Genomic DNA, 13409 nt, shown 5'->3' with positions numbered 1-13409 from the left:
ATGAATTTATTTGAAATATTTTTAGAGCAAAATTGAGAATGAACCAATAATAATTACAACAATATAAATAAAGTGACAATTATAAGTTTTGATTTCTTAAGCAAAGTTGTTTTGTGTAAAAAATTAAAATAGGGTTTTTTGTGACTATAGGATTTAAAGTGATGATTAAAAAAAAAAAAAAAAAAAACTTCTGGATGACGAAAACAGCAACAATGTGTCACTCCAGGGGTGCCTACAGGCGGGGATTATGGCGCAAGTTGCGCCATCAAACTTTGGGGGGGGGGGGGGGGGATTTTAATTTTTTTAAATTTATTTATTTAAATTCATTTATTGATTTATTTTTAAATCAAATTATTTATTTCACTTTATTTTATTCTGTTCATATTTTATTTCATTTATTTATTAGTTGCTGTGTGTGTGTACGTTATTGGTGTAGTACAGAACTTTCTAATAAAATAATATTAAAAATAAATTAATTAATTAAAAAATCAATGAATTTAAAAATAAATTAATATTTTTTTAAAAATAAATCAAATAAAAAAAGAAAGCTAAAAATAAGAAATAAAAGAGAGAAAGAGGGTTGAGAATTTTTTTTTTTTTTGGGGGGGGGGGAATTTGCGCCATTGAACTTGGGGGGGGGGATGGGCACCCCTGTGTCACTTAGCTTAAAATCAAAAGAGATAATAAAGACGAATGATTGAAAATATTAAAGTGAGAAGTTACAGTATTCCACAGTACAGTACTCATGATTAGTTCTTCGAGGGGGGGGGGGAGACATTAAGAGTTGATTTATTAAGTACTATGTACTTCCCCCCCCCCCAAAAAAAAGAAAGTGGCCTTTACCACTGTTTTTCAGTTGAATGTTTCTTAACATTTTGTTAGGTTTAATACTTCATAGGATATTATTACATCATTCAACTTTTTATAACAGAGCAGGATCTATGGTCTCCTGCTCGTTATTGCTTATCAATCTCCAGGAACTCCAATCTGTTCTATTTAGATCGCTTTAATTTACACCTATGGAGTTTGTTCGTATTTCAACATTTTTAGCGCAAAGTTAGAATACCTGATTTCAATTAAAGAAACCACTGGCTTTGTACTTTACAATAGTAGAACGGAGTCAACAATTTCAATTTTTGCACGTCTAAAACATAACATCAATATGCTTGTGCTTAAAAATTACTTAACCTTATTCTGTAAAGCTGACAAAGAGTACTACAAGCTATGATCGTATTTAATATTCCGTCAGTAAGAACAGATCAATGGGTGCGATCACCTCTCCCTTGAGCAGTGATAGCTTTTTTGTTATTGAAGTCTCAAAAATGACATTTAAAATGATCTTCAATGATGTTAGGGGAAGAGATTTTTGGGTCTATACTCCGGAAATGTTTCTGAATCGACGCCCTAAAAATGCAATTGTAGATTAACTTTAATGTTAAGGAAAAGAAAAGGGTTTGTTCGGGTACAAGGCTCTCCCCCACACGTTTTCTCAGCTGAAGATTCAGAAATGCAAATGTATAAGTGATCTTTGGTGATTTATGATGGAGAAGGCCTACAGCTGGACATTTTTGAATATTGAAGTTTTAAAAACATGATTGTAATGATGCGGGAAGGGGGTTCTGGGATTTTTGAAAACTGAAGGTTTAAAAATTCAACTTTAGATAATCTGCAATAATGTTAGGGAAAGGAGGATTGGGGAGCTATCTTGAAATTTTTTTACATTGCAGTTCAAAAAAATGCATCTGTTGGCTATCTTTGATGAGGTTAGAGGAAGGGATGAGGTTGGATATCTCTCCCCAGGAAAATTTTCAAAATTATTCCAAAAACGCAATTACCAAATACAATCTATTTCTATTTTTCACACTTGAAAGAGTTTCAGTAAAGAAGGAAGTTTCATGTTTTTACCCCGATTCAAAGAATTATAGATCTGGCAATGCAACTAACCAACTAAACCATGAGAATACTTTACAAATGCTTTCCTTTTTTATTCATTCTTTCTCTCTCTCTCTCTATTGGATTATTCAATATAATAAAATAAAACTGCTTTTCTCTTTTAAAAGATATTATGTAAGAATAATGGAATCCTTCATTCTAGTACAATGGAGGGTCCAAAATCTGCACAACTTGAAGGAAGTAATTGTGCGGATTTAAGGCCATAAAAAAACTAGCAGTAAGCTTAGCTGTTCTTAAAATTAGAAAAAAAAAATTATAAGGCTTATATATTTTAAAATCATTAAAAAAATATGAGAAAATTAATTCTTTCCGATGTAACTTTCTGCTATCGTTTTGCCATACTTCTTATTATTTCTTTAATAGTACATAATATATAGTATATTGAGCAAAATTAGAAATATATTTATAAGAAAAATTATGTTTTTATTTAATTGCATCGCTCGACATGAATATAATGCATAATATTAAGGCAGAACATGTAATCTGCGAATTATGAGTTGAAAACAATTGTTTGGGCAAATAATCGCGATTCATATTAAAGCCAGAGAAAAAAAAAGCATGCAAAGTAAATTTGTGGCTTTTCTGCAATGTACTTCAGGGTTGCTGCCTTTACTTGCCACCTGAAACAGCTTCAACTTGCAAAATAATTTAAATTGTTATTTTTAAGACATAAATTACATTCCTTCAGAAGACAAGAAAAAAAATAATTGCATCAAAAACGCGCCTTACTTAATCCAATTTTGCTCAACCAGGCATTATTGGCAAGTGTCAACTCAATCTACCTTTATTTGAAGCAGAGCAAGGAATAATTAGCAACAAGCCAGCAAGCAAGTGTTGCAACTTTCCCGTCACCGAGAAGGGAGAAAAAGTTGCCCATAATTGATGCTTTTAATTAACATCTCCGTTAATTAAAGTCATACAAAGATGCGATCTGGCTAAACATGATAATCTTCAAATCTTTTGATACCTGATTTCATAATCCATTCTGTGGCGTTCTCATACTTAATGGCACTTTTAATTTTTTTTTTTTTTTTTACTGTTAAAGCTATCATTCAGATACTTTTCAAGAATTTAATTATTACAAAAAAGATTTTCCTAAAGCAAATTTCAAGAAAAGTGAGAAAGGTGATAAAAACTGCAAAAGGTGACTAAAAGTAACCACATTTTCAAAAGGTAACAAAAAGTGAGAAAGGTGACTGACTCCTCAGCCTGCGAATAATGATTGAAAATTTTTCATTTAGTTAACGTTGAGACATGTAGGACAACCTGGAATAATCCTTAATCAAAAACTAAACACACAGTTTGCGAAAAAACGGGGCAAGGAACAATTTTAATTTTTTGTAAAATTACAATTTTATGAAGAAAAAGAAACATGTCTTCAGAAACATCTATTGTGTGAAGTGTGATGGAGATGAGAATTCGGGAATCAATTCCAAAAGGAATTTCTGACGAAGACTATGGTTTACGTTCAAATTTCTTTGTTCTTTTAAAAGTTATTTCATCAGGAAAGCAGATTTTAGGATGATTAACACTTTCTTTTCAAAATTAATAATAATGCATACTGCTTGTCAAATAACCTTTGAAAAAAATATGAGTTGACGATATGAGAAATATTAATTTCTAATGAACTAATGATTTTAATTTCTGAACAATTAAAAACATACCCAGCGATGCAATTTTTCTTCTTTCATCAACAGTAACTAAACGTCTCCACAAAGATGGATAGCGCTTGTACAATGAGCCTCTGAACATGCGTAAATAATTGCCAACCTAAAATTGGAACCACACATAAAAATTTCAATAAGAAATAAAAAAATATTCTAAGTATTTTTTTAAGCATTGAGTGATTAAGAATTACCCCAGATACGGACAATTATGGGTAACTCATGGGGTAAATATTGGTCAACCCTTATTTTTTTAAAAATAATATGTATCAAAGTAAAGGTTCTATATTAGCATTTTCTTAGCACACAAAGAGATTTTTCATTGAAAAAAAGTGCTTTGTTGAAGGAAAAAACACATTATAGTTAAAATTATTTCATGTTACTAGTTAAAGACAATTAATTGTCTTTTTGCACTGAGGAAGCTCACAACTCTGGGCAGAATTTCCTATGATATTTATATGCTACCTTCATCTTGTTGCTATCAACTGCAAAGCAGGGTTGGTAAAAAAAAAAATGTTTTTTTTTTTTTTGGTTTAAACTGGGTTTATTTGGTTTAAACTAGTGTTCCCCGCTAGGCCGTTTTTGAAGGGCGCAGCGGCCTGCCCTTTTCCATATCAGCAGAATGCGCCCTTCCCTTCTTTTAGATCGCGAAATGCGCTCCACCCTTTTCAAAAAAAAAAAAAAAAAAAGAAATTGCACCCTGTGTTTTTAAAAAGATGCCTCAACCATCGCTTTGACCTGCCACGATATCGGGGCAATTTTATTTGTCCAGCGATCGTCTGCAAAAACGCTCATGTCTTATCCTTGTTCCCAGAATTTCACCCTGAAAACGGCCCCATAAACAAAAGGGGAAGCAAATACCTAGCAAAGAGGGGATGAGATTCTCAGAATTCAAACAGGTTTATCAGTAGGAAACAAAGGCATGTTCTTCCTTCTACTGAGGGTGGGTATTTGAAAGGTTGTGGGAAGGAGTAGGGTCCTCTGGGAAGGGAGAGATCTTTGTTTCATTCCTTCCCATCCTTGATCTTCTGAGAATCAACAATGAGAGGGAATAGGACATTTTCCTAACATTTCAGCCCTTTGTGTCCGTTTTTCGTTTGCACGTGGAAATTAGGCCTAGCTAATTTTAGTGCATTGCTAGTGATTGTGTAGCTATCTTTTCACATCTGTTTCTGGAAAGTTAACTTTCTGATTGTTTCCTAAGAAGAACATAGTACAAAGCTTACTGGGCTAAAATGCAAGGGTAATTTTTTTAATATCTTAGATTTTTAACCCCCATCCCTCAGCCCCCTCCCCCTAAAAACCATTTGAAATGGAAAAACATCGCATTGACTGGGCGTTCATTCAATTCTTTCCTTTTTGCTAAGAATTTTTATTATCTTTTTATATGTGTGGTGTGTGTGTGTGTGATTCATATAACAGATTATTTAAAACACTTATTGACACAATAAAAACCATACTTTTGACATACTTGTGCTTTTTTCTAACTAAAATGATCTTGCACTGTTTCTTTTTCCTTTATAAATTAAAATACAGTGAAACCTTTGTAAGTTGACCACTTGAGGTGCACTACTTTACTTGAGGTCAACTTTAACAGGTGGTCAACTTACAGAGGTTGATTTATATGGTAATGGCTAATTCCATGCCTGATAAAAGCGGTCAACTTAGACAGGTGGTCAACTTACAAGGGTGGTCAACTTCACAGGTTTTACTGTATTATGCAATTGATTTTTAAAAAAATCACAAAATTAAAATGCCGTTATATTAAATTTTCACAAATTGTCTGAGATAAAAATCTTAGCTTGGCCCAAGCTGCTTATGTATTGCATTTAGGAGCGCATACATCTGCCAACACATTTATGTTATGAATTTGAACAACTCCAAGACTAGGAAATAGAGCTCAAATAAAGTCTTTTTAGTTTTGCAACTTGCTACCACTGCATTTTGAAGCGCTGCACACAGTATTTTAAGTTAATTATTCTATTTGAAGTATAGTATATTTAAAAAAGGAGAATTTACACTCATCACGATTTCGATGTCTACTAAAATACTCAATGGCACAATGCACATTACTAGGCAGTTTCTTTGGTAGAAAGGGGAGATCAGTAATTAAACACTGTTCTTCTTAAATTGAAATTCACAGGGTTTTGAAATGCCTAGAATTTTTTTTACTCTTATAGGTAGTTAAAATTATGGCTTGAAAAGTGTTGAAAAACACCCAAAGCCAAGTTTTAGTTTTTGCCAAATGTTCCTATGGAGTATGGAAAATGTGCTTAGCTTAGTTGGCATTTGTGTTTGTGTGGAGGGGGGGGGGGAGCTAACCCTATTCTGCAGACAAGTGCGTTTTCTGGATGAAATCATATTTAATACTAAAGTCAGTGGTGACGGCGATCGAGGGGGGGAGGGGATTATAGTGCAGACTAGATTGTTTGAATTTTTGCAAGGTTTTTAAGTGTTATTTCTCCTCTTATTTTTTTTTTTGGGGGGGGGGGGAGGGGGGCGCTCAGTACTTTTTGAGTGGTGCATCATTGGTCTTTGGTGGGGGGGGGGGGGGACACTACGTTGAAATAGTGCCTTTTTTAAAAAAGTGCCCCTTTCAAAGGCCAGCACCCTGCCCTTTCTTTTCCTAGAGTGAACACTAGTTTAAACACTATTCGTAAGAAAAACAATTTTATTTTAGGAAAATCATGAACATTTTATCAATTAATTGTTAAGGAATGTTTAATATTTATATTTGTACCTAATTTCTTAGTAATTAAATAAATAATTAAGAGTACATTTTTTTTAATTTCATTTTCTTATACGTAGATTTCTATAGCAGAATATTGTTTGAAAATCTTTAACAATTATTAAAAATACAATTTTTAAATGGGCCTTGGTATAAATGATGAAAGAAATAATATACTGTGATAGTTCAGACATTACTAATTACAAATAACTAAGCATAAATTCTTCTAAATTAATTTCCTCATAATCATAGCAATCCATGATAAAAAAAAAAAATAAAAGTCAAATTAAAATCACGCATTCTTAAACAAGTAGAAAGTATTTTGTAGTATCAACAAATGAATCACTCTGGGAATGTCTGTTGTACATTACAGAACTTTAAAAATAAAAAATAAAACATAATTAAAAAAAATACTAAGCACTTTTCATAATGTGCACTCAAAAGGACAAAATAACTTTTCTGGGTCAGAAAGGACCAATTTAAGAATCCCTGTAGTTTTCGAAAAGTCCAAGAAAGTGACACCACGGTTGATGAAAAGCGGCTCAAGTCATGAAAAGAATTTCCTATCATCATCTAGCTTTCAATCATAACTTTTGAGTCTTGAAACATGCATATTTTCCTTATTGGGGAAAGTTTGGTTTGAAATGACTAGAACTGCACTTTTCTTCGTTTGTGGTGTCATTCTCTTGGAATTTTTGAAAACTACAGCAATTCTTAAATTGCCTTTTCTGACCCAGAAAAGTTATTTTGTCCTTTTGAGTACATTATGAAAAGTGCTTTGTATTTTTTTTTTACATTTTTACATTCTGTTATTTTATTTTTTTTATTGTAAATGTATTTCAGAAATAGAATAATTTTACCCTCAAGAAACTTCCCCTTATCTTTTTCATATAAATGCTCTGTACTAAAAGGGAAAAAAAAACCTATACGTGTTTGAAACTTTAAGCAGTTGGCACTAAAATTTAATCCTTGCTCCACTAAAGTATTTATGCTTGCTAATTTCGTGCCTGCTTCAGAGAAGCCTTGATTCAAAATTTTCATTATGATTGCTTTTAACGTTACTGTTGCAAGGCAACAAAATTTGTAGCAATGGGTTTTATATTTAAACATTTAATAAAAAAATTACATGAAATTTGCTGTTTTCCATCCTAACAGAAATAATAATTTTATTCTAGAAGATTCTTCGATTTAACAATTTCCTCAGTTTAATGATATGTTTCACTGGTTTGGATTTGAAAGCATTGAATGTCTTGACTTAAGGATATCTTTGATTTAACAATAACTTTTTCCAGTCCCTTGACAATCATTAGATCGGGGTCATACTGTACAATTATTTCTTATTCTGCAAGTTATCCTGAACATTGCAGTGCAAAAATCTTACTATGAAAGCTGCGAAAGTTATGAATTTTTTGCTTCAACTTTATCCCTAGTACACAAATGTTTCTCCGAAAAGCAAAACCATCCCTTTTAACACATTTTTGAAAATTAATATATCAAAGAGTATTAAAGATATCAACAAAAAAACATTATACAGGATTAATAGTACCGTATATACTCGCGTATCTCGCGTATAAGTCGACCCCCCCTTTTTCAGAGAAAAAATCCAGAAAAAATCTAAAATCCGCGTATAAGTCGACCCCCATACTTTCCAAAAACATCGCGAATTATTTTCAAAGAAATTTCAAAATAATGAACACATTTATTTACAAATAAAATAGGAATTAAATAAGAAAACATTTCTAAAAGCCTTCAAACTCGGATTCCGAGTCGGACGCAAAAAAAAAGTTCATTTAAGTCCGCTTCCGTCATCACCGCGTCATCGTATACATCGGCGGCTGCAGAATCGTCAATGATATCAGAGGTTGCGTTCGACGAACCTCACCGCTAAACCGGTAAGTAACCAGTTACTAACCGCAGGCGTTCTATGATCAACTGGTTACCGCAGCGGTTACCATTCTAAGCAGTTGATTGGTTGATTTGAGCACGTGATCATTAGCTGTCACTTGATTCACTAACCGGTCCGCTCCCAGTCGTGCTCGTCGAACGCACTCTCAGTCTGAATGGCGTGACTGTTGACGATAAATATTTTCATACGTTTCACGATATTTGTTAATTGCTGATTTGATCCTTAATAAAGAAGAATAAAATTATCTTTATTTATGTGTATTATTTAGGTTTTTTTAGCTATTATTTTTGAATAAGTTTACTTTTTCACACAATCAACTTATCAGCAACTACCTGTAACCGCACATCGGCATTTCTCGTAGCTTCCCAGCTCTCGTTGATCGGAAAAAGAATTTCGGAAAATTTGACCCGCGTATAAGTCGACCCCCCTTCCTTTGATCTCATTTTTTGGACAAAATTTCTCGACTTATACGCGAGTATATACGGTAATGGTAAACGGAATGAATATAAAAAAACCCTTCAAACTCTGAGACCACAGGTTTCATTTGTGACTGGATGATTTGATACCGAATCACCTATATCAAAAACATTTTTTGTTTGTAAAACCACCCATTCGTACCAGTTTTTCTATTTTGTAAGGTTGCGTTCGACGGCCTCAACCGGTCGACCCAGTGACTAACTGCAGCGCTCTATGTGATTTACCGATTAACTGGTTGTTATCGATGTTGTTCTAGAAGACTCACCGGTTGATCTACCGGTCGACCGCAAGCTAAACTGGTTGATTGAACCATGTGACATTTTTGACCAATTATAAGTATTTTTCACCTGCGTGTAATTTGTTCTGCGCAAGTAACTGGTGATCAACCGAAAGCATTCGATGAAGCATTGGTTGATGAACAAGTGGTTAATAACCGCTGTCATATGATCAACGACCGTCCGCTACATGTCTTGGTTGTTGGACGTAAGCTAAGAGATAAGTGATAAAAGTTTGAAACTAGAACCACTGTTCAAAACTTTTTAAATGAACACATTACATACTACATTTCTTTAAACTTGTTTGTTTTCTTGTTGAAAATGTAATTTAGCAAATGTCATAAAACTGCTCAAAATGTCATAAAATATCAGAATTTGGTTGTGCTCGACGAAACTCAGCGGTTAACCGGTAAGGAACCGCAGCGTTCTATGATCAACTGGTTACCGCAGCGGTTACCATTTTAAGTAGTTGATTGGTTGATTGGAGCATGTGATCATTAGCTGTCACGTGATTAACTAACCGGTCGCTCCCGGTCGTGCTCGTCGAACGCAAGCTTTGAAAAGTATAAATTACTTATTTTCGACTGATTTAATCAGTAAATAACATGAGATGTGGCTAATATGTTTGTATTTAGAAACAAATTCACATTAAATGTTCAAATAGTAAATAAACACAGAAAAATAACTGCTTTCTATAACAGGATTTGGGGGCATTAAACAGTGGGCAGAAGCCCACTTGTCCTTGTGGGTATTAGGCTCTGGCCTTCTAGGTTAAATGGATGGCATCGATGAGTTTTACCATCACTTATACGGCATTAAAATTATTCTTAATTTAGTTCCAAACCTCTCTTACACGTGTTGAGAAAATTTTGATAATTTGAATAAAATATTTAAGTATCAGTGCACAGATTTTTTTTTCTGTCAAAAATTCAAGAGTAAAATAACAAGGTTAAGTATGTTATTTTTTACAAAGGGGAGGGGGGGGGGGGGTGCTGTACACCAATTTTTAAGTGTAATTATATTTTTTAAGGGAAAAATTTAATTTAAATAACAATGAAATGAATTAATTATTTTTAAATGCAACACTGGGCAGTCACCCCACCCTGACAGAAGGGTCCGAAAAAGCAAACTTCCTCGCCGCAATACGTTTATGAAGTCTTTGTTAAGAATCAAATGCTGATTCATAACTAAAAATAGAAACGAAATTAGCCTCACCAATCATCCCTATGAAACTTAGCTATCTCTCTTAACTCTGAAATAACAATAAATACTGGTGAAGTATATTTTTTGACGAAATCACAATAAAAAGCAAGCGGACAATGAATAAAAAGTAGACACTCTCAAATTTTTGACGAAATATTAGAGGATAATTTTGATTAGAATTATTTATTGAATAGAATTATTCATTTATTGAATTAGAGGATAATAAACTCTTTGAACAAAAGTAAATGTTTTATTTTTCTTTGATTAACTTTTTTCGTCAACAGAAAAAAAACAACAAACCTCAGATCCAATATAATAGAATTCTCCACTTTCTTCAAGCTGGAATGCAATTGGCTTTTCACCAAAAGTACGCATCATGATGATTTTTTAGGTAATTTTATATACTTATTAAAAATCACCCTATTTTAATGCAGTACGCTCCTCAAGCTCTTTTCCAAACCAGCAAAAAGCAGAAAACACGGACGCTAATCAGACGATTGCCACACCCAATTTTGTAAAAGAAAGATTTAAAAAAGTTTCTTTGTTTGAAAGTTCTTAAAGTTCTTTAAAATAATGGAGCAAAAAATAAGAATGATTCTGATAAACTCTTTTTACAAATTACATAAACTGAAATTATTTTGTGGCAAATGTAAAACATGATGGGATCTGTTACGACTCCACTCATCTGCATCTCTAATGGGATACTTGTTTGTTTATGTTGTTTTGTTTACAACTTTAGGAACTCGTCATGGAAAACTCACGAAACTAAAGAACGAACATCGAACATATATGTATTCATAAATTAAAAAAGAATTGGCGATTTCGTGCATGAATTATGCAACAACGTGCATTTAAGTAGCGATATTCGAAGTTGGTTGTTTGCCTATGAGCATAATAGGTCTTGTGTTCTAGACTCTGATAGCAGTGATTAGTTTTATCTGATTCATTTCAGAATTACTTGGTGGAAGCAATTTTCAAAGTTTAGTTTAGATCTCATCGCCTTTTTCTGTTATAAAATTTTATTCTTTTTACGAGTCACGTCAGATTTACTGTTGCTTTAATTTAAGAATTCAAAGAGCCAAGGTTTCTCGTTTCAAACGCCTACTTATTCTTTTTATCTATCACTTTAGACCAACTTTCACTTTGAAACTATTACGGTAAATCAGTTGATTTCACTACCATCATTAAGAGGATTTTTATAGAGTCATCAGGTGCTTGTGCTTAAAAATGGTGAATTTTTTCATTATAGCAGACTTGAACTGCAAAGTTCTTTATTCAGAAGTGTATAACTTTTCAGAAGCTTCGAAACACAAAGTTGATGTTACTTCAAATATTGTACAGCAAGTCAAGAAGGAATTTGATTTTAATTTCGCCTCTTCAACTGATGTTGACTGCAGTATTTCAGATTTTGATAGTAACGGAATATTTAATGTTAAAGTTCAAGAAAGTCTAAAACCAACAGTTTGGCATTCATTCAGAGGTTGCCTTTACATTCTGGTTTGTGATGATACTGATAATAGAGTCTTAGCAGCAAGAACATTAATTATTATCATTAGAACTTTAAGAGATATTCTAAAACCTAATACTTTAGCAGATTTTCTTTCTGGAGCTGATGTCATATCTTTGATCTTAAATACTATTTTACCAAGTGGACAGCTATTATTTTTACACAACCAGGCAGTACAGCAAATTACAAAAGATATCCAGAGACTTGCTAAATGAATTTTACAAATAAAATTTGTTTATGTTTTTATGAAGTTATTTTATAAAATATCATCTGTTATCAGTGAAAATTACACATTGAGTCTATATTTTTTGCAATGTAATGTTGCTTGTAATTATTGTAAAAAATAAATTGTCACATTTGTTTAACAAGCAATTGGGTGTGCAACTTCTCTCCCCTTTTAATCAACTGGATGGGACAGATAATAAGCTAGTTTAGATAAAGTCAAACCATTAACATTTTACACCCAGAGACTGCAGTTTCATTCTGATTAGAACTCATCAGTTTGGAATAGTGAGTAACCAAGCTGAAGGCAGATGTCATCTCATTGAAGCTGAAAACAAATTGATAGATAAAGTAAACTTATCTCACCAGCAAGTGTCTGCAGCATGACAACAGGTTCGACTTGTGAATGAAAATACTCGCTGGCGAGATAAATTTACTTTATCTATCAGTTTGTTTGCGCTCTTAGCTTCAATGAGATGACATCTGCCGCCAGCTCAGTTGTTCACTATTCTAGACTGACAAGTTCTAATAAAAACAAAACTGCCGTCTCTGGATTTGATAGCTGAACTGTCTGGTATCTGCCTGAGGCTTAGGGACAGTAACTTACAGCCATTAACAATTTACTTTCACATACTATAGGAGGAAATCAAGTTTTAAACATTTAAAAGGCAAAAAATGATATATAGAACTGAAAGCAAGAGCCCCCCCCCCCTCTCCCTTTGAACTTCCTTAGCTTTTAGTACTTTTTTCTTTGCAAAAATGTAAAAACATTTCTTCTCCAGCAATTAATGAATAAGTTATTAAAAACTAAATTTTAATAACTTTAATCTGTACTGAATTTAGTTTCTATGGGGAAAATATTTGAGCCCCCTTCCCTTAAAATTTTGCATATGGGCACCCTTAACTGAAAGTAATGTACATCAATAAAAATAAAATAATAAATGCAACTGTTTTAAATTCACTTGTATGAAATTTCTATTTTTTGAAATTTTTTTTCAGCATTTGGGTAAGGGTGGTTATTTGTAGGCCAGCTAAGAGAGAATTTAGTATACTTTTTCTCTAAATGTATAAAAACCCAAAATATAGTTGTTCAGAAAAAGAAATCATTCAAACATTATCAAAGAAAAAATTATTGGTTTTTCATTGTTTACATGTACTCATATAACAATAGCAGTATTTACTTTTAATTTTGCATTAATATTTATCTACCATGACAGCATTCATGTGATATGGTACAAGAGAAATCTGGCTACAAGGCAGCACATGATTGCCTACTCTAACTGTCCTAAGGATAATCGTCAATTAATTATTTTTTTCAAACAAGATTCTTCTTGCAAAAAGGCACACTTTCAAGCAAAATGAATAAGATATAGTTGAACTTTGTTGAAGCAAACTTAAAAGTGTCCTGTAAAATTAATTCCTCTTAACAGTAGTTTGTTTTTTCTAATAAACTGCAAAAAATAGAATGGGGATT

At 32.8% G+C, this 13409-nt stretch overlaps 2 protein-coding genes across 3 annotated transcripts in view; one reads left to right on the top strand and one right to left on the bottom strand.

Moving 5' to 3' along the window:
- The window catches only part of LOC129234594 (SWI/SNF-related matrix-associated actin-dependent regulator of chromatin subfamily B member 1-A-like), a 51638-nt gene extending 40943 nt beyond the window's left edge, over nucleotides 1–10695 (bottom strand). For both annotated transcript variants that reach the window (XM_054868616.1, XM_054868617.1), the window contains exons 1-2: nucleotides 10507–10695; nucleotides 3618–3723 (exon numbers count right to left, since the gene is read on the bottom strand). In XM_054868616.1, coding sequence (XP_054724591.1) covers nucleotides 3618–3723; nucleotides 10507–10584 — 184 coding nt within the window. In that variant the 5' untranslated portion in view covers nucleotides 10585–10695. The remainder of the gene's footprint in view (nucleotides 1–3617; nucleotides 3724–10506) is intronic.
- Nucleotides 10696–10948: 253 nt separating this feature from the next.
- Nucleotides 10949–12790, top strand: LOC129234593 (uncharacterized). The gene has a single exon (XM_054868615.1). The coding sequence runs from the start codon at nucleotides 11434–11436 to the stop codon at nucleotides 11926–11928; it is 495 nt and encodes a 164-aa protein (XP_054724590.1). The 5' UTR covers nucleotides 10949–11433; the 3' UTR covers nucleotides 11929–12790.
- Nucleotides 12791–13409: the final 619 nt, after the last annotated feature.

The sequence above is a fragment of the Uloborus diversus genome, chromosome 1 (assembly GCF_026930045.1).
Source record: "Uloborus diversus isolate 005 chromosome 1, Udiv.v.3.1, whole genome shotgun sequence".
Lineage (NCBI taxonomy): Eukaryota > Metazoa > Arthropoda > Arachnida > Araneae > Uloboridae > Uloborus > Uloborus diversus.
Note: the sequence above shows the minus strand (reverse complement) of the source record. Positions and strands in the feature narration are given on the sequence as shown.